The 25,964-nt window shown below is 45.7% G+C and overlaps 2 protein-coding genes across 10 annotated transcripts in view; one reads left to right on the top strand and one right to left on the bottom strand.

The window, feature by feature from the left end:
• LOC396905 (acrosin inhibitor) overlaps positions 1 to 25,964 on the top strand; it is a 121,344-nt gene that overhangs the window by 71,468 nt on the left and 23,912 nt on the right. The window lies entirely within an intron of this gene.
• On the bottom strand, positions 16,334 to 24,786 carry SPINK13 (serine peptidase inhibitor Kazal type 13). Of its 7 annotated transcripts, none has more exons than XM_085009505.1 (6): positions 24,147 to 24,786; positions 22,956 to 23,062; positions 22,533 to 22,725; positions 20,461 to 20,498; positions 19,729 to 19,856; positions 17,048 to 17,303 (listed from the first exon to the last, which is right to left on the bottom strand). In XM_085009505.1, exons 3-6 carry the CDS (start codon positions 22,585 to 22,587, stop codon positions 17,255 to 17,257), a joined length of 270 nt encoding a protein of 89 aa, XP_084865631.1. In that variant the 5' UTR covers positions 22,588 to 22,725; positions 22,956 to 23,062; positions 24,147 to 24,786; the 3' UTR covers positions 17,048 to 17,254.

The following is a 25,964-nucleotide window of genomic DNA, read 5'->3' as shown; positions in this document are numbered from 1 at the left end:
TGCCTGGAGGGGTCTTTAGGCAGCCTGTTTGGTGATGGAGGGGGTTTGTCACCACCCAGTTTGTTTGGCCTGGGGCTTCTCAGCCCTGATAGGTGGAGCCAGATTTTTCCAAAATGGCCACCTCTAGAGGAGTTCCTGCTGATGGTTATTCCCAAGACCTTTGCCTCCAATGTCCTTCCCCCACAAGGAACCACAATCACCCCCCTGCTTTCCCAGAAGATTCTCCAAGAACTGCACGCAGGTCTGACCCAGATGGCCCTGGGACCCAGGGCCCATGATAGCCTGTGTGCGCCTTTCAAGAGAGGATTCTCCATTTCCCCCAGTCCTGTGGAGCTCCTGCACACAAGCCCTGCTGGCCCTCGATGCCAAATTCTCCAGGGACGACTCCTCAAAATGCCAGATCCCCAGGTGCGGGAACCTGATATGGGGCTCAGAACCCTCACTCCTGTCAGTGAGCCTCGGTGATCTAGTTACTTTCCAGTCTGTGGGACCCCCGCCTGGTGGGTATGGGGTTGCTTATAATGCCTAATCACCCCTCTTACCATCTCATTGTGGCCTCCTCTTTGTCTTCTGGAGTAGGGTATCTATTTTGATAGTTTCCTGTCTATTGAAGGTTGCTCAGCAACTGGTTGTAATTTTGTTGCTTTTATGAGAGGGGGTGAGCTCCAGTCCTTCTACTCCACCCTCTTAATCCTGTCACGGGAGAAGATTAAAAGAAACAAAAAAGCAGTCCATTTTCGATTGCAGGCAGTTTTTTTATTCCTTGTTATATTCCTGCAAAGGATGGGGGGGTGCGGGCAGGAACGTTGGGGCTTCTCACAGAGCATCTCTGAGCTCATGCTTCCATTCTATGGAAGACAAGATGGAATCAATGAAGAAAAATTTAAAAGTACGATGAGAGAAAAATTTAAGAGTATAGGGAATTCTTCCCCAGAGGATTTTGGGTGCCACAAGGAAGAGAAAGGTGCCCCATTAGAAGGTTGAAGGGTGAGAGCCATGCCTGAAGGAAGAGTTCCTGGGGTCAGTTCGCTGGAGGGAAACAGAGAAGCCAGTACCCTAGCTGGGCATTAATCCAGGTGTAAAAGAATGGCTTCAGGAAGGGACAGGTAAAGTAAGGAGATCCGTCATCTTCTAAGCACTTACTTTGTGCTGGAATTGTGCTGTCCCTGCTGTTTGCGTCATCTTATTTAAGACAATATTATGAGACAGGTGTGGCTGTTTGCCCTGTCACTTAGCTGAGGCAGCAGGAACTTCGAGAAAAAGCTAAATTAAGGTTAAGAGGCCAGGCATGTTAATCGCTCTAGTGTCCTGCCTTAGATCTGAATCTGGGAGGTAGACTTGGAGACATCCTGGGAATTGGAGGAGTGGGAGGAAAACCAGCCGCATCAGAGGAGTCGGGAGGGATAGCTGATTTTTAGGTGGGTGGGCGGAGGGGGCTGAGCACTAGGTCAGGGTGCAAGGCATTTTCCTGTGGGGGGATCTTCTAGAAAGCAGGATCCGGGAGAGGGGATGACCGAGAACCAGGAGACAAGGGCCCCTTCGCTGCCCTCACCGTCCTAAGGTGCTTCGATAGCCCTTTCTCTACTTGGTGCTTCCTGATCCATCAGGTTTTCAAGTTCAAAACCCCTCCTGGGAACCCTGATATGTACAAGCGGTAAGTAAGGCTAACCAGCGGGGTGGCGGGGGAGAAGCTGGAACTGGACCACCTCTGTCTTTCTCTCCTAGTTGTCACACCCCAACCCTAGACGCGTTCCTTCGAGACGTCCGGCTCAGACGCCGTCCAGCGCCCTCCGCGCCTTCTTGTCAGGGTTTAAAATCAGTGGCCGAGATGTGGCTGCATCAGCTCTCTCCCGGCTTTGGTCGGGTTTCTTCTCCCTGCCCCGTCGGCCCGCCACACTCCAGCTCTCTCCTTTCCCTCCCTCCCTCTCTCTGTCTCTTCCTTCCTTTGTTCCTTCCCTCCTTCTTCTCTCCCTTTCTTCCTCTTTCCTTTGCCTCCCTCCTTCCCTCCCTCTCTGTGTCTCTTGCTTCCTTCCTTCCTGTGTCCTCACCCAGCCTTTGTTCTGTGTGCCGGACTCCTGGTGACTCTTCCTCTTGTAATAAAGACACAAGCCCTCTTACACCAGGGCCCCACCTTTATGATCTCATTCATCCAACCTTAATTCTCTCTTCGAAAGCACGTCTCCAAGTACAGTCCCTTTAGGGATCAGTCCTCCAGTATGTGGACTTTGGAAGGAACGCAGACCAGTCTGTAACACTCTTCCCTCTGTCCCCCCACCCAATTCGTGTCCTTCTTCCATGCAGAGAACCCTAGGCCTTTGATCTCGAAGACGCTGGTATCCTATGAAATGTTAACTCGCATTTCTTGAAAAGGGGATTCCCTGGGCAGTTAGACTTAGGAAACCCGTAGAAACTCTCTATGCCCAGGCAAGATTCATAATGCACTTTATTTTATCAAAGGCTCTATGAAATTTTCCGTAATATAGAAATTTTTCACTTGAATTTTCCCAAACTTAATTGGCACAGCTTACGCATTACTTAATAGAACATTTAGTAACATCTAAGGAAAGTTAGTGCTTTTTCGGACATTAAGAAATAAGGATTTGAAAGTTCCCTTGTGGTGCAGCCAGTTAAGGATCCTGCATTTTCACGGCAGTGGCTCAAGTCACTGCTGTGGCGTGGATTTGATTCCTGGCCCAGGAACTTCCACATGCTGTGAACATGGCCGAAAAGCCCAAAAACAAACAAAAATCTTTTTTTAAAAAATAAGTGTTTACTCCAATTTTCCATAAAGTCTTGATGTCCAGTATAAGGACCTGTTACCAAGGAAGATCACTGGATTTTCAGTCTGTGTGGACTGCCTGGAAGTCCTTTACCGTATTGAACGGAAATGCATCTCGTTCTGGCTTCCCCCATACTCTGGTTCGGGACAGTGGAGCCCAATAGCATGTGTTTTTTCTCTTGCTCCGAGTGTACCCCTTTAGACATGCAGCCGCAGCTCCAGAGGCCCGGTCAAGTCTCTTCTTCTCCAGGAGGTGTGGGTCGGCGTCTCCAGTATGTAATTCTCTAAGGCCTCCTTACCCTGGCCTATCAACCCAGCATCACTTAATTATAATAAAACACGGGTAATAATTGTCGTTGCCATTCCCTTCTCTGCCCTAGGCAGTGTCATCCTCAGTGGAGACGCAGGGATTCGCCACACAGCTGAGGATGCTGCCTCTCCAAACGTACTTTCTTGTAGAGAAAAAGGCAGAAAGTGATCCAAAAATCTACGTTCAGATTTTGACAAGTATTTACAGTAAAATATATCAGGGTATCAGGACCGAGAATAACGGGAAAATGAGGTCACATGAAATTGGATGGTCAGAGACGGCTTCTCAGAGGAGCTGTTGGAACAGACGCCTGGATGCGGAGAAGGAGCGGGTCTAGGAGCGCCGAGGGGGCAGCGGGTGTGAAGGCAGGCAGGTCAGCCCACAGAGGCTGTGCTGTTCCCCAGCTCCCGTACCCTGTGGAACAGCGGGCTTTTCCTTACAACATTCCTCTAGCCTGTGTCTTCTGTGACGAGGCTAAATATTTTATATTGAATTCTGTGTGAGATTGGGTTGATAATTTATTTAATAAATTTTTCTTTTTTCTTTTTTTGTCTTTCTAGGGCCGCACCCATGGCATATGGAGGCTCCCAGGCCAGGGGTCCAATCGGAGCTATAGCTGCTGGCCTACAGCACAGCCACAGCAACGAGGGATCCGAGTCACATCTGTGCCCTACACCACAGGTCACGGCAGCACCAGATCCTTAACCCGCTGCACGAGGCCAGGGATGAAACCTGCAACTCATGGATGCTAATGAGGTTCATTAACTGCTGAGCCACAATGGGAACTCGCTGTTTTTCTTTTTTTAATTGCCATTTTTCCCCTCGTCTTATTTTTTATTACAAGCTTTCCTTATGATGATTTTAACTGGAGTCTGTGTCTGGGAGTTTACGGTGGCAAACATTCATTTCCTGCCTGTTGATTGAACTCCTGTCATGTGCCTCACTTGTTCTTATGGACCCGTGTTGAATGCATTTTCATCACAGCTTTCTTTATTATGTGGCCTTGCCCGTTCCTTTGCTTGTGTATCATTACTCTCTCACCAGTAGGACACAGGCTCCTTGAGAATGGCGTCTTGTCGGCTTGTTTTGCCTGCTTTTACCAGCTCTTAGCCCAGGGCACTGCGTAGACGAGGGGCTCCTTCCTAAGTAGCTGCTAAAGGAATCAGGAGTCCTAAGATTCCACGTTATTCGTCAAAAGGTAACGTGAACACAAAAGGCACCTCAGCGTTTGGAAGAAATAGTCTTTTACCCCCGGAAATTTAAAAATAACTAAAACCTACCCCACTGGGGCTTGCTGTAACCCTTTTTGACTGAATTTAACTTTACTAAGAAGAGAAAACGGAAATGTTTAATACATTCTCCTCCGCTGTCTTCCCCAAGTGACTCAGAATCGTTATTCAGTTGAAATCACTGTGTCTGAGTGAGCTCGGCTCCTTTCGGTGGAAAAGGCTGTGGGATGAATGTACAAGGGACAGAAGAACCCCTGCCTGCTTCTCCTTGGCCGCTGCCTGCACCGCGTCCATGCAGGGAACCCGCCAGGCCCCGGAGTGTTCATTACATAATCTGTCAAAAGAGGACTCACCCGCTAATTGGAAAGCTTTGTTAATTAATAAATAAGGACATAATGAAAATGGGGTGGGAGAAATAATTGAAGTAACTGGCGTGCCCTTGTCCTGGGAGAAAGAAAATTGAGGACGTGACGAGTAGGCAGAATATTCTGCTCCTGTTAGTTGAGAGGGGAAGGAGCGCCGTCTCTCTTGTCCTGAGAGGCTCTGGTGGCTTGAAAGCACCATGACTGGAGGTTCGGATTCCCCGAAAGCAGTGCCCGCTAAAAACCAGACCTCCCCAGCAGTGAGCAGTGTTGGTGCTTCACTGTGCAGTGAGTTCCCATCAGCGGGAAGTCTTGGTAGACAGGACCCCACCCGGAGTGTGAAGGAGGAGGCCAGAGGTTGTGGGATGGCTCCGCGTCCTTAAGGCAGCTCCGGAGGCCAGGCTTTCAGTTAGTGCGTCCTGAGTGTAACTGACTTCACTTGGCTCCTGTTTGGTGTCATGACAGAGGCTCTCTTGGGGGACCATACTCTAGTCGGGCTCCTCCGAGCCCTCTTCTCAGGTGGGCTTCAACCTTGACCGATAAAAGCTGCAGAGGACTTCCCTGCAGGGGTGGTGGTGCAGGGGGTTAAGGATCTGGCGTTGTCACTGCTGTGGCTCAGGCTGCAGCTATGGCGCAGGTTCGATCCCTGGCCCTGGGAGCCTCCACATGCCACGGGCATGGCCAAAAAAAATAAACAAACTGCAGATTCTCAGCACAAATAATTGTACCCTCTACCGCACGCACCCCGAGAGACTTGAACAACACTAGCACAGTGTCCAACAGCTCAAGGCCACATCTGTGGGATGAACAGCCCTGTTTGCAGTGACTGCCTGAGAACGGTCAATGATGCGAGGAGACTTTAGCATCTGCAGTTGGCAATAAGCAGACAGACCCGTGACCCCTCTTAGAGCACCTGTTCCAGGAAGCTTCGAAGGGTTAACGCAATTATAAATCTTTCCTCCGCCCTGGAAGAGAGGAATACCCCCCGACCCCATTTCCTGTAGGACCTGAGACCCGGCCCTCTGAAGGCTCCCTTGGACCCCCAGTTCCTGGGGGTGTAAGTGCCCGACTTTGGGGAGGATCTTGCCCAGGTATCACTGCCTCCTATCGCGGAAATATAAAGAGCACGGGTCTCCTCTGGATGAGGCCAGGTAGCAAACCCCGAGGGCCTGCTCTCGTGAAACAACTCCCACTTCTGCCGTTTTATGACTTTCCACCTCCCCGACTCTGCTCAGCTTCTCCCTTCCCCACCCTCCCCCCCTCGCTTCCCCTTACAGCGGCCAGCAGCACATGGTACGAAGCAGAGCTGAGTTCAGTTCACACTGGGCTCTTTCCCTGCGGGAGTCGAGTCACTGAAGAAAACGACCCTCACCTCTTGAACTAGTCTCTAGCTTTGCTTATCTTGGACCTGGTTAGTCAGTAGCTTCTGTAGGGGGAAAAATGCAAAATGTAATGTTGACCTGATCAGAAAGGTTAGATGTACTTATTGTCGTAGTTCAAACAAATTAGGACTCAGAAGCCTTGCTAAACGCTACAGTGTGTTTAGACGTGTCAGCAGGACAGTCAGGGGCTCCTTGGATACAGCGGTGCACCCTGCGATGGTGCATTCAGCTTCCACCTGTTCGCCCTGGCCTTCCCCATCTTCACAGAGGAACCCAAACACGAAACCAAACCAAACCCCCACGTAGTCTGCCTCAAAATAGAGATTTTTTTTCCCTGTCTTTTTTCCAGGTGATGTATTAGTAGGACACATCAATGGCAGTGAAATTTCTGGGTCAAAAAAAAAATACATGTATATTTGCAGAAATTTAATATCCAGACTAAAATTTCTTGAGTAGGATTGAGGAACAGTGATGAGAGGGTCTGTTCCCACGGAAGGGTTCTTGTCAGGGCACAGACAAAATTCACAAACAAGGCAGAAATGGAGAAAGTAAAGTGAGGATTTATGTAAGTGAGAAATAACCTCTTGAGCAGACAGGCCAGCAGCTGCCCGGAGTTTCTTTGGCCCTCAGGTTACGAGGGACAGCAGATGCGTGGGCAGGATATTCACTGGGAAGGGGAATTTGGACGTCGTAGTCTCTGATTTCCATTCTAGCTCCATCTTCCCAAAGGAAGGAGAGACTTTTGTCGTTACTTTTTTTTTAAATTTTGTTGGAGTACAGTTGACCTAAAGTGTTGTATTAGCTTCAGGTATACAGCAGAGTGAATCAGTTATGCACCTACGTATATCCATTGTTTTCTCAGATTCCTTTCCCACGTAGGTCATTAGGGAGTCCTGAGTAGATTTCCCCAGGCTGTGGGCTGGGTCACTGTGACTTGTCTGTTTATATAGAGAGGTGTGTACGTGTTAATTGCAGCCTCCTAATTTACTCCCCCTCCCTGCACGTTTCCCTTTGGTAGCCATTAGCTTGGTTTCTAAATCTTTGAGTCTGTTAGTATTTCGTAAGTTCTTGTCTATCATTGTTATTAGATTTCACATATTAGTGATCTCATATGACATTTATCTTTATCTGACTTAGTTCACTCAGTATGATAATTACTAGGTCCATCCGTGTTGCTGCAAATGCCTTTATTTTGTTTTTTTAATGGCTGAGTAATGTTCCACTGTGCATATTTGTACCATATCTTTATCCAGTCCTCTGTTCATGGACATTTAGGTTGTTTCCATGTCTCGGCTATTGTAAATTGTGCTGCAGTGAACATCGGGGTGCATGTATCTTTTCAAATTAGTTTTCTTTGGATATGTGCCCAGGCGTGGGACTGATGAATCATATGGTAGTTCTGTATTAATCTTTTTAAGGAACCTCCACACTGTTTTTTTATAGTGGTCGCACCAGTTTGCATTCCCACTAAGAGTGTAGGAGGGTTCCCTTTACTCCACACCTTCTCCAGCATTTATTGCTTGTATACTTTTTGAGGATGGCCATTCACACTGGTGTGAGGAGAGACCCCAATGTAGTTTTGACTTGCATTTCTCTAATAACTTGGTGCTGTTGAGCATCTTTTCAGCATATGGTGCTTTTTGGCCAGCCTCTGTCTTCTTTAGAGAAATGTCTGTTCAGATCTTCTGTTCATTTTTTAATTCGGTTGGTTTTTTTTTTTTTGATATAAACCTGTATGAGATGTTTATATATTTTTTGGAGATTAGTATCCTATTGGCCACCTCGTTTGCAAAGATTTTATCTTTTCATTTTGTTTATGATTTCCTTTACTGTGTAAATGATAGTTTAATAAGATCCCATTCATTTTTGTTTTTATTTTCATTACTCTAGGAGGTAGATCAAAAAATATATTGCTGCAATTTATGTCAAAGTGTTCTGCCTATGTTTTCCTCTTATCGGATCTAACACTGAGATTTTAGGTTATATTTGTGTATGGTGTTAGAGAGTGTTCTATTTTTATTCTTTTACATATAGCTGTCCAGTATTCCCAGCACCACTTATTAAAGATACTTTTTTCATTGTATATTCTTTTTTTAACTCAATGAATTTTATTACATTTATAGTTGTACAATGATCATTATAACCCAATTTTGTAGCATCTCCATCCCATATTCATTGTATATTCTTACATCCTTTGTCATAGCTTAGTTGACCCTATGTGTGTGGATATATTTCTGGGCTTTCTGTGCTGTCCCACTGATCTCTATTACTATTTTTGTGACAGTACCACACTTTTCAGATGACCGTAGCTTTGTAGTATGATCTGAAGTCAGGAAGCCTGAGTCCTCCAGTTTTGTTTTGTTTTTTTCTCAAGGTTGCTTTGGCTATTTGGGATCTTTTGTGTTTCCATCTAAATTAAATTTTTTTTTGTCCTAGTCCTGTGAAAAATGCCATTGGTAATTTAAGAGGGATTGCACTGAATCTGTAGATTGCCTTGGATGGTATCATTTTGGCTATGTTGATTCTTCCAATCCAAGGGTATGGTATATCCTTCCATGTGTGTCGTCTTTGATTTCCTTCATCAGTGTCTTAGAGTTTTCAGAGTACGGCTCCTTTGCCTCTTTAGGTAGGTTATTCCTAGTATTTTATTCTCTTTGATTCAATAGTAAGTGGGATTGTTTCCTTAATTTCTTTTTCCATTTCCTTAATTTCTTTTTCCTGTTAATATATAGGAATTCAAGAGATTTCTTTGTAGTAATTTTGTATCCTGCAACATTACCAAATTCATTGATGAGCTCTAGTGGTTTCCTGGTAGCATCTTTTGGATTTTCTATGTATAGTATCATGACATCTGCAAACAATGATAGTTTTACTTCTTTTCCAATTTGGATTCCTTTTACTTCCTTTTCTTATCTGATTGCCAAAGCCAGGACTTCCAAGACTATGTTGAATATAAGTGGTGAAAGTGGACATCCTTGTCTTGTTCCTGATCTTAGTGGGAATTGCTTCAACTTTTCACCACTGAGAATAATGTCAGCAGTGGATTTGTCATATATGGCCTGTGTTATGTTGAGGTACGTTCCCTCTGTGCCCACATTCTGGAAAGTTTTCCTCATAAATGGATGTTGGATTTTGTCAAGAGATTTTTCTGCGTCTGTTGAGGTGATCATATGGTTTTCATTCAGTTTTTCATATGGTGTATCACGCTGATTGATGTGTGTCTGTTGAAAAAGACCATTGAATCCCTAGGATAAGTCCCACTTGATCACGGTGTGTGATCCTTTCAGTGTCTTGTTGGATTCAGTTTGCTGCAATTTTGTTGAGGACCTTTGTGTCTGTGTTCATCAGTGATACCTGCTTGTAGTTTTCCCTTTTTCGTGGTATCTTTATCTGGTTTTAGTATCAAAGTGATGGTGGCCTTACAGAATGAGTATCCCTTATAGAATTTTGGATTATTGCTTCCTCTGCTGTCTTTTTGAATAGTTTCCGAAGGATAGGTGTTACCTCTTTTTCTAAATGTGTGATGGAATTGATTGCGAAGGTATCCTGTCCTGGACTTTTGTTTGTTTGGAGTTTTAAAATCAGTTTCAATTTCAGTACTTGTGATTGGTCTGTTCATATTTTCTCTTTCCTCCTAGTTCTCTTTGGAAAGATTACACCTTTCTATGAATTTGTCCATTTTTTTCTAGGTTGTCCATTTTATTGGCATATGGCTGCTTATAATAGTCTCTTATTGTCCTTTGCTTTTCCGTGCTGTCAGTTGTGATCTATCCTTTTTTTGTTTGAGCCCTCTCCTTTTTTTAGTTTATGGGTCTGTCTAAAAGTTTATCAATTTTGTTTATTTTTTCAAAGAACCAGCTTTTTGTTTTATGGATCTTTTCTATTGTTTTCTTCATCTCTATCTCATTTATTTCTGCTCTCATCTTTATGATTTCTTTCCTTCTGCTAACTTTTGTTTGTTCTTTTTTCTCTGGTTGCTTTAGCTGAAAAGGTAAGTTGTTTATTTGGGGTTTTTTAGCAATAAACATTGTATTGCTGTAATGTTCCCTCTTAGAATGGCTTTTGCTGCATTCCATAGATTTTGATTGTTGCGTGTCCACTTATGTTTAGCCTCCACCTATTTGTGTTTTTTATATAATTTTTTTTCTCGTGGTTGATTTCTCATCTCATAGTGTTGTCAGAAAAAATGTTTGATATGATTTCATTTTTTTTTAATTTACTGAATTTGTCACCCAAGATGTGTTCTGTCCTGGAGTATGTTCCACGTGCCCTTGAGAAGACTGTGTATTCTGCTGTTTTTGGATGTAATATTTTATAAATAGCAATTAAGTCTATCAGGTCTAGGGTGTCATTTAAGCCATCTGTTTCTTTATTAATTTTCCACTATGTAGCTTGCCTTCTCACTTTTTGGATGGCTTACTTGGCTGTGCAGAAGCTTTATAGTCTGATGTATTCCTTCTGGTCTATTTTTGCCTTTCTCTGGTGCTATTGAGAATACACCTAAAAATTTTTGCCGAGACCAAAGTCAAGAATGTTTTTCCCCCACGTTTGCTAATAGGGCTTTTATGGCGTCAGGACTAAGTCTTTAATCTATTTTAAGTTGAATTTTTTTATGTTGTGATAGAGGGACCCAGTTTCATTCTTTGCATGTGGAGACCCAGTTTCCCCAACATCATCTTTTGAAGACACTATCTTTTCTCTATTGCGTGGTCTTGGCACCCTTGTCAAGATTGGTACTGTAAATGCACAGCTTTATTTCTGGGTTCTATATTCTGTTCCATCAGTCTATATGTTTGTTTTTATTCCAATACCATACTGTTTTGATTACTATAACTTTGAAATCAGGACGTACGATGATTCCAGCTTTTTTCTTCTTGCTCAAAATTGCTTTGACTCTTTGTGGTTCTATCATGAAGAAACAAGCTCAAACCAAAAGAATTTGTCAAAAGAAAGTATGAAATTTAAAAGTTGTATGGAAACAGAGGTGTAATGTTTCAAGTAAATATGTTAGTGGGCTCCTCAAAATATTACTAAAGGCTACTGAATCTGAAATCCGTGTATACAATGTCGACTCATCGGTGAAAGACCGTATCAGAGATATTTACTTGGGAATATTGGGTGAGTTTTCAGCAGAGATTGTTGCTCAGCTATTAATTTCCAGTAATGCCATTGTGTGCTGGTGGTGGTATGAAATTTCAACTCATGGAACAAATAAAGCTAGTGATGTATATTCTACTCTCACCTGACTTGTACAGTTTACGTATGGTGATGTTCATGTGAGGGAGGGAATTTTTTGTCTTCATTGGCAACAAATAACACTGGTTCTGAGCTACACAGAATTCTGAAAGATGACCTCGTCAACAGACAAGATTTTAAACTAACGTTTTGCATGGTAGTATTTTCTGATACTGAGCTTCTCATGACAAGAAAACATGCTTAATGACTCTCTAAAGAGCTTGCATTAGAACACAAATCATTTCGTCCTTCTTGGAGGAAGTTTCACTATGAAAAATACACTTAGTTGAACTCAACAGTGTTCTTAATGACAAAGTAAAAATTGTGAATTATAGGAAATTCCTGGTGGCACAGCAGGTTAAAAGATCTTGCATTGTCACTGCTGTGGCTTCGGCTCGATCCTTGGCCCGAGAAATTCTGCAAGATGCATGTGCAGCAAAAAAAAAAAAAAAAAAAAAAAAAATTTAAATAAAAATCACAGAGTTCCCATTGTGGGACAGAGGAAACGAATCCCACCGGGAACCATGAGGTTGTGGGTTTGATCCCTGGCCTCGCTCAGTGGGTTAAGGTTCCAGCATTGCCGTGAGCTGTGGTGTAGGTTGCAGATGCAGCTTGGATCCCACATTGCTGTGGCTTAGTGTAGGCTGGCAGCTACACTTGCAATTTGACCCCTAGCCTGGGAACCTCCATATGCCGTGGGTGCAGCCCTAAAAAGACAAAAATAAATGAGTAAAAATTAAATAAAAATTTTTAAATCACATTTAAAAAATTGCTTATTATGTATGGCTAAGGCACTACCTAATGGATCTTATGACCTTTTTTATGTGCTAACATGGATGTTGGTCTTAATAGAGCAGCTTGGTGATCAGAAGGGAATGATCTGCTGGCTACTGCAGCTACAGAAAAGCGCTGTTAGGATTTGAAACCAGTTTGATCTCACATTTTGTTTTATTTTGTTTCATTTTATTTTATTTTATTTTTGTCTTTTTGCCATTTCTTGGGCTGCTCCCATGGCATATGGAGGTTCCCAGGCTACGGGTCGAATCGGAGCCGTAGCCACCAGCCTCCGCCAGAGCCACAGTAACACGGGATCTGAGCCGCATATGCAACCTACCCCACAGCTCACGGCAACGCCGGATCCTTAACCCACTGAGCAAGGCCAGGGATCGAACCCACAACCTCATGGTTCCTAGTCGGATTCGTTAACCCCTGAGCCACGATGGGAACTCCTGATCTCACATTTTAAAGATAGGCATTAGCCAGACTTATTTGTCAAATATGTTCAATATTTTTAATGATTTTAATATATCCATTCAAAGAAGGAGGGTAGAATGTTTTTCATGAACAAAGGGCAAAAACAAACGTTAGATGCTTCAATAACCAGAGTGTCCACAAATTGTTATGACATATATGATGATAATTTTGATACTCAATGTCTTTGAAAAGTTGTCACCAAAATTTTACGTATTTGTATCTAATTTACATTTTATTTTCTGTCAAAAGAACATTCATGCACAGGAAATTTGTGGATCCAGATCTATTCCTTCATCAAATGTAATTTCATATTAATCGAAATTTTATATACCACATTTTGGAACCAGCTACTGATCAAAGATTAAAGATTAATTTTAAAACTACAACTTCACTTTCTTCATTTCTTACAAAAGTTGAGACTGAATATCCTGGCTGGCTGAAATTGCCTTAAAGTAGCTTTTAAAAAAGTCATGTAAATACTTTCTGTGAGACTGGTTTTTCAAACATGAGTGTTATTTAAATAAAACAACACAGAAAAAGTTTAAACACATATTAATTATGCTCTGAGGCAGCATCATCCTCTGGAGGCAAGAGTAGGTGAGTTAACAAGCACGGAGCACATTAAAACCCTATTTAATAGCTGCAAGAACAGCGTTCTTTCAAAATAATCATCTAGGGATTTCATAGGGGGAGTTGCTATTTTGCTTAATTATGCATACAAAAAAGCATAAATTATGAGTGAAATAGCAACTAACTGTATTAATCACCTGTATGCCCACTTTCAATACACAAGTACAGTTCTCTTAATTTTTCTCTTTGTTATATTTGCACTTACTGAAGTCAAATTAATTTTGTATGTGAATTTAATAATAAGTGTTGGGTCTATAATTTTGAGGAATTTTTACTGAATTTTCTAGTGTCACATTGTATTGTATTTTATAAAATTATTGGTCTTTAAAGGGTTGAAAAATTTTTAAAATTGGCCCTTAGGCAAAAGTGCTTCGGGTTCTCTGGTGGCCTAGTGGTTAAGGATCCAGTGTTGTCATTGCTGTGGCTTGGGTCAGTTCTATGGCGCAGGTTCAGTAATTTTTGCATGCCACTGGCACAGCCAAAAAGAAAAGTGTTCAAAGAATTTCACTAGTTTGGTGACTGTGGCTGTAGGTGGAGTCATTGAGAGATAAAAGAATGACATTTTGAGCCTGTGACAGAGAAAATAAAACCCCTTGGACCGAAATAGGGGCAATTGGAAGAGGAGCTGTCTGGTGGGGAGAGATGCCTGCTTGAGTTTGAACCTTTAGTTGTATGATGAGTAGAAAATTCAGATCCAAGGTCTAGCAGGAAATTGTTGAGCTGGGACTGAAGCTCAGGTCATGGAAAAGATAAGCCCAGGGAATCCTTTGCACAGAAGTTGTAGTTGAGTCCTGGGAATGGCCAGACATTCAAAAGAATGAATGTCTGTGAGACCCGAACATGCAGGTATTATCACATAGTAACTTTCAGTAAAACTGGTTTACACTTTCCACAAATATTGCTACCCTCCCAACTGGTTTAAGCTTCTCTAATATTGTACAGTAGCAAAGAACCGAGTGGGTGGTGGTGATGATAATAATATAATAATGAACTGATTATGAAAAAGCGATAATAACACATTCTTGTTTCAAGGGCAGTTTTTATCATATAAGAAGGTTAAGGTGCAGCGAGGTTAACTTGCTGGCGTTCACGTAAATGACGTGAAGGCGAGCTGAGGTTTGCATTCACGTGGTTTGGTTTCAGAGCTTGTGTTCTTAGCCATTTACCACTAACCGCTAACGATGCGGTGAGCCTTGCTCAGAATCATTAACCTTAAGCCACACAGTGTCCTGGGAGCATATGCGTCTCCCAGGAAGAGCACAAAACCATTGAAGGGGAAAAGAAAACCTCTCAAAACCTCCTCTAAGGGGTCCACCCCAATGCCTCGCGACCTGGAATGCATTAAAAGCCACCTGGGGTTCTCGATCACGTGGAGAGTTGGACCCAGTAAGATCTGCTCTTCTGTGTTTTGGGAAGCGCCCAGGGCTGTTCGTGGCCACGCTCTGAAAGAAAGGGCTGAAAAGTCTGGTGGCCGAAGGAGGAGGAAGCAGTCAGCCGTAGAGGTCACGGCTCGGTTACATCTGGGAGCTGTGTCTCGAGGCGCCTCTGCTCAGTCTTTAGAGTATCATCCCGTGTAATGGCTTGTTATCTCTTTTAGAGCAAGACCCAGACTTCTTTCCGTGGCTCTGAGGCCTGCCTGTGGGACCTTGTTGCACCCCCGCTCCCCTGCCCGAGCTCTCTGATCTCAGCATCCCGTCTTGACTTCTCCCAGCCCCTCTGGCCCCTCTCTCCTCAGAGCAGGCAGGGTCCTCTCCTGCCCTTGCTCTTCCTGTGGGGGTTTCGGTTGCTAGTGTTTGTCCCCCCCGGCGCTCTGCTCTCCCACAAGGCCACCCGAATGTGAACCCCTCGAGGATGGAGGCCTTACTGCCCAGGGCCTAGAACCGTGCCCGGCCAGTGTAGGCACTCAGTGAATGTTTGTTAAACACACCGATAGATTTTATTTGCCTGTGTTCTCAAAAAAAAGAAAGTCCTGCCGTTTTTTATGTAGTAGATCTGGAGATTAGAAAACAAATAGATCAGACCTGGAACTTTGATGCCAAGTGAGTATTAACTAATTTACTTCACATATCTGAAAAGTAAGCAGAAAAATTGGTTCCCTTTTGGGGAATGCTTGTATAATTTTGAAAACGAAATTTTAGTGTGGTGCATTATTCGCCCTGCATCTGGACTCTTTTTTTCCTAGTCCGCTCGGGTTTGTAGGCGGTGTTCGGTTGCGGTCGGAGCGGGATGACTGAGTTTCACATCTCAGTCCTACAAGATCGCGTGGTTCATGTCAATTTTCCGCATCTGTAAAGTGGGGTGACAGTGACAGGAAGCTTATAGGAATGTGGAGGGATTAACTGAGAGCCGGGCCCGGGTGTGAAACGGCCCCTTCCTTCCCGGGAACCGCCGTGTTCTCGTCTGCAGCCCCAGCTGGTTGTTTGCATTCCCTGCTCACACTTCACCTGTGCCTGGTCACCGCGTGTGTGTTCACGTCCGCCTGCCGGCGCTGAGTGCAGCCTTTTCAGACGGGAGAGTCGCTACTTCCTAAGTCAGGGATGGTTAACCAGGCCTGTCTATTTCCCTAGTAAAGCAGAGTAATTGTGGCTTGCTCTTTTTTGAAAAGGGAGCAGTAATTTTCCTGTTTCTCTCCTTTTTCTTTTATGCCAGAACAAGGTGCACCTCCCACCCCATTTGGGGAGAGGGTTTTGCTATTGTTATTTTGGGTGAGGCCAAGATGAAATGATGCCACCGTGAAATAGCGTTTCGGTTTACATGAGGGTCAGAAGTAACTAGAGAGGGTCTATATTTGAAGAGACTCTACTCTCAGGGGCCAGAGAGACCCGCAGGTTCATCACCCCCGGTCCAAAGAGAGCCACGCAGCTGGACCCTCCGGACCAGGGACCTGGGGACAGGAGGAGGGAGACGTAGAGGACGAGGGCCCTGCTAGCAGAGGGGCATTCGCTGGAGGGGAACAGGGAACACGGACTTGCACGCTCTTTTCCTGGACCCTTCTGGTCCAGTTAATCAGCCTAAGGTAGAAGAGCGAGGCTGTCATCTAGTGGCAACAACAGGTGACAGCGCAGAGCGAGCCTCCCAGCCAAGGGCAGGAACTTCACCTCCTGGAGCTGGTCAGGCTCTTTCAGCTGAAAGGGACAGCTTCTAGATCCAACTGAGCAGGAAAAGGGAAGGGAGTTTACTGACCACTGTAACAGGCACGAGGGCAGGGAGTAAGAATTGGGAATCCTGGAACGGGGGTCCAGTGATGGGCACGCTCTCCCTCTCTCGCAAAAGCAGGTGTGCCCCCAGACTCGTGGCTCCTCTCCCGCTGTTGGCACGGGGACCTTTTTCTCTCCTCCTGAAGGTGGGCTTCCTTCATGAGTACGAAGTAGAAAGCCTCAAACAACTGCGGGTCTGTGTGTAAGGGGTCTTTTCTCTTCTGGTCCTGTCTTTAAGTGAGATTACGGGGCAGGGTCTGACTTTGCAGGCGAGTCGACAGTTCTGGCTAAATTGGATCCAGGAGGGAGTTCACTTTGTGGCTCAGCGGTTAACGAACCGGACTAGGACACACGAGGACGTGGGTCTGATTCCTGGCCTCGCTCAGTGGGTTAAGGATCCAGCATTGCTGTGAGCTGTGGTGTGGGTCAAAGACTCGGCTTGGATCCAGCGTTGCTGTGGCTGTGGTGTAGGCCGGCAGCTACAGCTCCGATTGGACCCCTAGCCTGGGGACCTCCATACGCTGCGGGTGTGGCCCTAAAAAGCAATACATACAGAAATAAATTTAAAAAATTGGACTCAGGAGCATGTTCATAGCCCACGTGATAACGGACCTTAGACCCAAGCAAAATGAAAGCAGATTTGGAGCGATCGGTACCCAAAGATGAGTATTTTTCTCTTCTTTCATTACTGCGTTTATTTGTAAGAAGTGGGATACTTCGTTCTCCGTTAGTTTTCTTTCATTTGTTTCCAATTTTGTTCTGAATCTAGGCGCAGCGTAGAGGGGTGTTACTTATTAGAAACCCTCACATTCCAGAAGAAAGAAGTTCCAGAGTCAGGTCGTGGGAAGAGTGAGCAAGGAGAGCACTCTGCTCCCACTACTTACATTTTCCATATTTATAAAACTGAACGTAAGGACCAAATTCCCTAAAGAGAAGAGAAAGAAGAGCAAAGATTAGCATCCTGAGGCAAGAGGGCCTTGCTTCACTTTGCTTCCTCTTGCAAGTGAGGTCCTGAGACAGGGCTGCTTCCCTCGCCTGTTCATCACTGCGCAGTGGGTTCGTGCCCCTCTGCGCCACGGTGGTCAAAACGTGCCCCAGGGGGTGTTTCATCCCCAGGCCCCTTCCTGTTTTAATGCCTTTGCTTTCCATGCAGGGATGCCAGATTTTTCCACCAACGAGTAAAGGACAATCATGGCAGTGATGCTGTGCAAATAGTTCACATCATTCATAGTCTCTGCTCAGTCTTCCCTAGAGTCACACCACCTGGGGACTGGAGAGTCACATCACCTGGGGACCAGAGGGTCACACCGCCCGGGACTAGGGGGTCACACCGCCCGGGGACCGGAGGGTCACACCGCCCGGGACTAGAGGGTCACACCGCCCGGGACCGGAGGGTCACACCGCCCGGGACCGGAGGGTCACACCGCCCGGGACTAGGGGGTCACACCGCCCGGGACCGGAGGGTCACACCGCCCGGGACTGGAGGGTCACACCACCCAGGACCAGAGTCTCTTCCCCTTACTCTCTGGTATTTGTTTCCCAGAAGACCAGCCCTGGTCTAACTTTCCCCCTTTTATATATTACTGTTCTTTAAATACACAGCATTCCTTTCAGCACAAGTTTCATCTTCATTATCTCTCTAGACATTGAACAGTTTCATTATTTCTCTAGACATTGAACAGGTTCTCAATTCCACATGTTTTCTCAGGCAGGGAGCCTTGTGCAAAATGCCCATTCTGTTGTCTTTTGCATTTTTTAATAATCCCTAATTCTTTTTTTATTTATTTTTTGTCTTTTTTGGGCCACACTCATGGCATATGGAAGTTCCCAGACTAGGGTTGAATCGGAGCTGCAGCTCCGGCCTGCACCACAGCCTTAGCAACGCGGGATCCAAGCTGCATCTGCGACCTGCACCACGGCTCACGGCACCGCTGGATCCTTAACCCGCTGAGCCACGACAGGAACCCCCCACGTTCTTTTCCCCTAAACTCCTTAACCCGCTGAGCCACGACAGGAACCCCCCACGTTCTTTTCCCCTAAAATCGTCCTCTGAATCTAGTATTTGCTCTTTACCGGACGAGTGTCCACACCTTGTTTCCTTCAGTGCTCTGCTGTAATCCTCACGCGTGGTGCGTGATGCCAGCAGTCCATGAGGATCCTTCTCAGAGGAAGGTGTGCACCAAGGGCTTAGCTCAGCAGATTTGAGATGCTCACATACTTCCTCCCCAAAGGAAGTAGCCTACCAACACCTAGGCTATTCTGCCTGGGGCCACAGGCCATGCCAGACAGTTTGTGCTCAGGTGAATGCCTGCTTTTGTCCGCCTGTGGTCCTGATCCCTTTCGTAGGAGTGTGGCTCCTGTGGGGAGGGGGCTAGAGACGACGCAGTGGTCCATCATGCAGGTGCTGTGTGTCCGCGGGAAAAAGCCTGGACACCAAAGCTCTGCCGAGCCTCCCAGGTTGGCAGTACTTTGTATAAGTCGTGACACATCAGAGCTGGGAGAGGGGACCCCTGCCTGGGCGCGTTCCCTGGAAGAGGACAAGCGAAGGCTCGTGCCTCATCCCCCAGACCCCACTCGACAAGTCTAGTCTGGATCCTTTCACTGCAGGAAACTGTCACCACGCCTCTAAGAGCTTGTCTGAGTTCTGCCAGTCCTACTAGGCGATCAGCCAACCTGAGGGGACTCCTGGGCACTCCAGAGAGAGGACCTCATGGGGCATGGAAGAGTTACGATAAGACACAATAAGGTTGATTTGATTTGTAAAGCCAGTTTCAAAGAGAGCTAAAATATATCGCAAGGAGTATTATTAATTGTTAATCTCAAGTTCCTATTAAATTTATTTGAAGGGCAAAAAATATTAAAAACTGACTTTGGAGTTTTTACCCGTGTAAGATCACATAATCACTTTGAAACCATTTGTATTTCTACACCTGGACATGCGCCTGTCTGCAGCTATGTCTGTGTCACTGTATCTGCTTACATCTGCCAGGCAATAATATAAGTGCTTTTCGGAGGTATATTGATGTGAATTGAATGGTCTTTTTAAAAAATGGTTTTCTATTTATCGCTTCTGTTTATTTAGACTCTCTACTAATATAGTCTCTGTACAGTTCTGCCAACATATTACATAAACTTTTTTTTAAAATGAGTCAACTTGGAAAGTTAACGTTTTTAAACGTCTTTTACGTCTCTCTTGACTGTATGTGTCGTCTCTTCCCAGTCTTTTGTGAACAACAGAGGCTACTTTTAACAATCCCATGCATCAGTAAGTCCAGTTCCAGGCTAAAATTACTGGAAATTTCTATGACAAAATACAGAGGAAAAGTAACGGTGCTGTATTTGGAACTTACCAGTGATCAAGACAAAAGAAACACTCATTCTTGTAAGTCTCGCCGTTGGTGGCACACACATGTGCTGTGACATCAGGACAGATTGAGTCACGCCGAGGACCCCACGGGTAGTACATTTCACAGGGGGGCTGCAGACACCATAAAAGGTCACATGAATAACGCCTGGCAGACCGCCCCCGCTATTCCCGGCCTGTCGCTTCTGCTCCACGTAGAAATAACATCAAATGTTACAGGCAGTTGATCTTTTCTCAGGGATTTCCTCTCCTCTGGGCTTTGGTCTGCAGGTTTTCTTCTGACTACGGTGTCTTCACCCATCCATCACCCATCGTGCGTTAGAGAGTCATAAGCATGAGAATAACTCTGTTTCAACCTGAACTGTCGAGGTTTTGTTTACACACGGAGTGCTGGTCCAGGTGTGCGAGCCGAGGCGGGCACTGGCTGTGAACCCCTCGAAGATGGGCTTCAGTGGAGCTGCTGAGAGGAGGGTCTGTGTTGAGACTGAGTGACATGCTGTTCAGACTGTGGCCTGGGACTTAATGTTCGAAGGTGTGTTTTACTCTTAGGACGTGTGTGCCGTGTGGGGATTAAATTTAAGCCCGGGAAGGTTAAGATACATGCCCAGAGTCAGATGGAAAACTCCCATTCTGCTTTACCACGAGCAAGTTTTAGGTCGTCAGGTCAAGACAGTGAGCAGAGTAAAATAAGAATTCAGAACTAAGATATTGCATTTACCTCCGGCCATCTAGAGTAGTCACGCCGTTTGAATATTCCTGCAAATAAAGTACAGACACAATAGGTTAAGAGAAATAGTTCTCCATGGGATATGATTTCACTCACTGAAGTTCCTGACTCAGTGAAGAAGAGTGGCGTTCCCCTCGTGGTGCAGCGAAAGTGAATCTGACTAGGAACCGTGAGGTTGCAGGTTTGATCCCTGGCCTTGCTCAGTGGGTTAAGGAGCCGGTGTTGCCGTGAGCTGTGGTGTAGGTCACAGATGAGGCTCAGATCTGGTGTTGCTGTGGCTGTGGCGTAGGCTGGCAGCTGCAGCTCCGATTCAACCCCTGGCCTGGGAACCTCCATACACCTCAGGTGCGGCCCTCAAAAGACTAAAATAAAACAGTAACGAAATTACTCACTTGCACAAAGTATACAAAATAACTGACAGCACCAAAATTTGTAGGTGGTATTCTTTTGTTCATAATTCGTTTATTTTGCTCTCCTCTTCCACCGTGCTAATAACTTCTTATGTAAATGTGCGGTCGATGAGGAAGGAGCAGAAGGCTTTCGGGGTTGTTTGCATAACTTGCAAACCACGTTATTTTTCCTCAGGCTCCTTTCGCTGGCTTTAGTGTCATCCTCACAGTTGGGATACGTATACTCATGTCAAGGACTGTTGTAAAATTAAGTGTGAGAGAGTAAAAAAAGGCCTGCTACATTTTACTATATCCAAATAGCATCTTCATGTCAAGGTGCTGCACTCAGAGGATGTGCGAGCGAGGATGAGACCACTTGGCGCTCCCTGGCTCGGGGGAGACGGAGGGCTGCGGGGAGCTGGTTGTGTGAGGGCTGTTGGTGTTGCCTGGCTGTGGGAGCAGAAAATAAGAAAGACTTACGGAAGTTCTGCTCTTCCCAGTGTCTCACTTTAGAGCATAGTTAAAATAGCCTGGAAAATTCCGGCCTTCCAAAAGTTAGAATTTGCAGAGTTAGAAGAGAAAAGCTGAAAATTTTCATACAAGGACACCAGCCTCCCAGCCCCTCTGGGAAAACACTCTGCGTGACTTACACACGCTTTCAGAGAATAAAAAGATGGAATGCCCTTCTCTAATTCTACAAGGTCAGAGCATTTCCGTAACAAAAGCAGCTGGATAGAGTTATGAGAAAGGAAAAATAAAAGCCTTCCGCTAGTAAAAGTAAAATAAATTTACACACACACACATATACACATACTGCCTACCATACATAAGAACACACTTCCCATGGATCAGAATCTGAATATAAAAAACAAAACCATACAAGAGTCAAAAATATAACACAACGGAATTGCTCTTAATGTAGGCACAACTTTCTGATGATGACTCATCAATCTTTGTGCAATAACAGGAAGGACGGCTACATTTTATTATATCCAAATAACATTTTTATAACAAAATATAAACTAGAGAGATATCTGATAGACAGGAAAAAGTATTTGCAACACACATCATAGATAAAGGGCCAGTATGCCTGATCTATAAAGAATACTTTAAAATTGGGGGGGGGGAAGCAGTTGCTGAGTGGGTAATATGCAGGCACATACATTCACACACACACGTACACAAACCCCAAAGATGTGGAAATAACCCTTCAATCTGTAAAAGATGCACAAACTCAGTATGATAAGAAAAATGACAATTAACGCTAATCTGAAATACCATTTTTCACTTACCAGGTTAACTACCGAGAAAAAGACCCCTGAGCCTACTACTCGTGGAAATGCAAATTGGCACAACCTTTCTGAAGTGAAATTTGGCAATGCTGAACAAAACCGCTTTGCATTCACATTCAGTCACAATTCAGGGAACTTACTCTGAAGATAAAACGTCTATAGAAAAATATATACGCATAAGAATATTGGAGCATTGTTTTAAATTGCAAAATAGTGGGCACACACTAATGCCTGTTCACCTAAGACTGGTCGAGGAAACCCTGGTACATCCTTTCAGTGAAATTTTACGCAGTTGTATAAAAGAATGAGGAAATCCCTGCAAACTGATTTGCACCAATTCTCATGTCGTGGAAACGAGGAAAAGCAGGATGCAGACGCGTACCTGTCGTTTGCTGTGGTTTTATGGAAGGACGTAGGCAGAACCACAAAAGGCACATGCGTGTGTTTATCTGAGTGAAAGGAATCGCAGGGAAGGTCACGTGGGGGCTGACAGGCGGGTTGCGGGAAGCAGGGACGTGGGAGGCAGTGACACTCCTTTGAACCTCAGCTTTTGTTCATTTTGTTTCGTTTTCATCCTGTTCAAAAGCATTTCAAATTGCCTTTGAGTTGTCCTGACCCGTGGGTCAGGGAGAATTGTTCTGCTCCGTTTCAGAACTCGGGAGGATTTGCCCTAATAACCCCTTTCCAGTAGGGACAGCCACTGATGCTCAGTTTGGCGTATCAAACCCAGAGACATGCCTTTTCCTTTCCTACCACTAAGAGCAAACTGGGTGTTGCCCTCCCAGGACCCTTCACGTGTGCTCACCTGAGCAGACAGGCTGGGCCAAGGCGAAGGAGACCAGGAGGAGGGCGGTCATCCAGGGAGAGGCAGCCATCGGGTCGCAGGTGACAGCCTGCTCGGGGGTGGGGGGCCTGGGAAAATGCAGGACAGTTTATTCCGCATCTCTCACACACCTGGCCTTCCGAGCATGCGAGAACCCGCAGTCTGCCCTGGTGCCATTCCCAGGACCTTGGCCGTGGTGGCCCCACCTGGCTTGGTCTCCAGGGACTCAGACCTAAGACGCCTCTGCTCCAAACAGGGAAAGAAAACCATCCCAAAGACGGTTTTTCTCTCCTACCAGCAGCCGTCGCACAGTCGCTCTTTTCCTTGGAGGAGGAGTCCGCCTCGGGGCGCTTAGCAGGGTGACCCCAGGCTCACTACACGTCTAAATGGGTTCATCCTACAACGTATCATCCAAACGGAGACACTCGTGTTCGTGGGTGGGGGCCCTTGGAGAGTTTACGAGAAGTCTGAGCAAACAGGTGTGAACCGAAGGCTGTCTGCACAGTCAGGGAGGTGTCGCCTGATTCCCCCACTGAAGTTCTCCAAGTCTTAGCTAAGGTTCCCCTCCCAGGCCAGTTCCATGCGTCAAATACAAAGAACAGACTGAAAATGGAATTGCTGGTCCAGGGTCATAAAAATGACATATACCCTTCTTGATGAGTCAAGATAATTGATTTTTATCATTTTTAAGACTCAGGTACACATGATTTTGATGACATCTGTCTGTCAGTGAGCTCTGAGTTCACATTTTCGCTTCAGTATCCTTAGAGGTGGGAGCCTCAGGAAAAGTATGGACGTCATAGGATATTCAGAATATTGGCTGATATTAATAGAGAGTTTAACTGTATTCCGTTACCCATTTCTTTCACCACTCTCTTCTAAGAATGGAACCATTTAGGCCTGGAGAGAAGATACTTTCCAAGTCATTTACGCAACTTTCTCATGCCCACTCTTGTCATTCCATTTCTTCTCCGACGGCAGCCAGAGGGGCAGCGTGGAGAGAAATGAGGGAGAACCGTATATATTAGCAGTGAAGGTTTCCCAACTTGCCTGAGCACAGGAAAGCAAGGGAGGGTGCTGAGAAGAATAAACTTACAGGGCCGCCTAGAGAGAGAGGAGGAAGCCAAGGGAAGCCGTCACGGCCTTAGACTAAGGAGGTGAAGAGACATTTACCTGAATGAGCTTGACGCAAAATGTGAGCCTGCTGCAGTCCCCCGAGGTCACAGCTGGCCACCTGCTGGTCCGTGGATCTGTGGCCAGGGGCACACTGAGCAGAGGAGGCGGGCTCCTTCCTCAGCTGAGTGGCCACTTGATTGGCAGCACATTGTTCTGATGGCTCTTTCCTAGTTGGGCCGCGCCCTTGAACCCCTCTGAGGTTTCCTGCTCCAGCAGGCCGGCGCTGCCGAGAGGGGCCGTGCGTGTGTTTCTGCTTGTGAATGAGGAGAACAGGCTGACATGGGCCGAGCAGATTTCGTCACCTACCTCAGGACCGACCATCTGGTAAACATTCCACCACATTCGAGGCTGATGCATTTTCCTGGTCTCTGCTTCCCGAGGTCCCTTAGCCCATCCTGCTTCCCAGGAGCTTTGTCGTCTTATCTTTCTAGAACATAAGCTCGGACATCGGCCAGGGAAGCCCCAGCACCACAGCCAGCAATCGGTGCAATGCTTAGGTCTTTCATTTGCTTCCCTCCACTGCACCTTGACGTAGGCAAGCCTGAAAAGTTGCCGTTATCTGGAACATTTCTCTCTCACCCACTGTAAACCCTCCTGGAGAAGGTGGTGTTCTTTTGGCTCCTTATCCTCCTTCCCCAGCCCGAGACCCACAGACTGACATTTATCTTTGGCCCCTTGGCATAGCTACACTCTCCTGACAGCCTCTATTCGTCCCTCTTTCTTCCAAGCGGGTAAATTTAGCATCTTATTTCCTGCTCCAGACTTTGCTCGGCTAGCAAGGATAGAACGAATTCCATACAAGGAATGCTACAGACCTGCTGTGATCACAGCTCTCCTACGTCCTCTGGACTCCTAAGGCGGCCTCTGACTTAAAGTCATGTCACAGCTTATGCCACGCATCTCCGTAAAATTCCCTCTTTTTCAACCCAATTTTTCCCGCTATCCGACCACACCACCTCTACGTTACTTTGAATGGAAAACCTCACCTTTTCTTTACTGAGTAGGAAAGCCTCAGGAGGGACTAGCTCCACGTTTTTCCCCTTGCCTTGTAATTCGGGATATTTTATCATCTACCTTTTTTTTTTGGCCGCCCGTGGTATATAGAGTCCAGGGATCCGATCCAAGCCGCAGTGTGACCTAAGCCACAGCTGTGGCAAAGCCGGATCCTTAACCTGCTGTGTCAAGCCAGGGACGGAACGGGCATCCCAGGGCTCCCAGGATGCTGCCACTCCCCTTGCACCGCAGCGGGAACTCCTCCACCTTTCTATTTTATCCTTGTCTCCATACCCACTTACTTGGGGATTTATACATTCATCTCTTTCTTTTTGCTTTGTGGTTTGCATTTCTCATCATACTTTTTCCTCATAATAATCCCATGAAGTTTATATCACCATAAAATCTGTATTAAGGAAGAAAGCAACTGAGGCTTAGAGGAGTCGATTCACTTGCTGAAGCTAACAAGCTGCTTGTGAAGCTACCAGTGGGCAGGAATGGGATTCGGACACAGACTCGTTCACTCCAAAGCCCGGGTTCCTTCCTTTCTCTCCATCGTCTTTCCTCTTCTGGAATGAATGTCCCTTTAATTTACCACCCACAGGCTTAGAGCAATACCAGGGGCGTTTTGTGCACCTGTGCCACTCCTGGCAGCATCTTTGGTTTGCCCTCTGCCTCCCATTTCCGCAGCCAGTATTCCGCATCTCTCCACGATGCCGCCTCCACGTGGTTAGGCTGCATGCTGTACCGCAGAAGAGACCCCTCTGTACTTACCCAGTGTCAACCTTAAAATTATACTGTCCTGCGGGGTGGTTTTTCTTT

Source organism: Sus scrofa, chromosome 2 (assembly GCF_054392235.1).
Source record: "Sus scrofa isolate SSC_HxYL_T2T_F1_AM1 chromosome 2, Sscrofa_HxYL_maternal_Yorkshire_Landrace_v2.0, whole genome shotgun sequence".
NCBI classification, from domain to species: domain Eukaryota; kingdom Metazoa; phylum Chordata; class Mammalia; order Artiodactyla; family Suidae; genus Sus; species Sus scrofa.
Note: the sequence above shows the minus strand (reverse complement) of the source record. Positions and strands in the feature narration are given on the sequence as shown.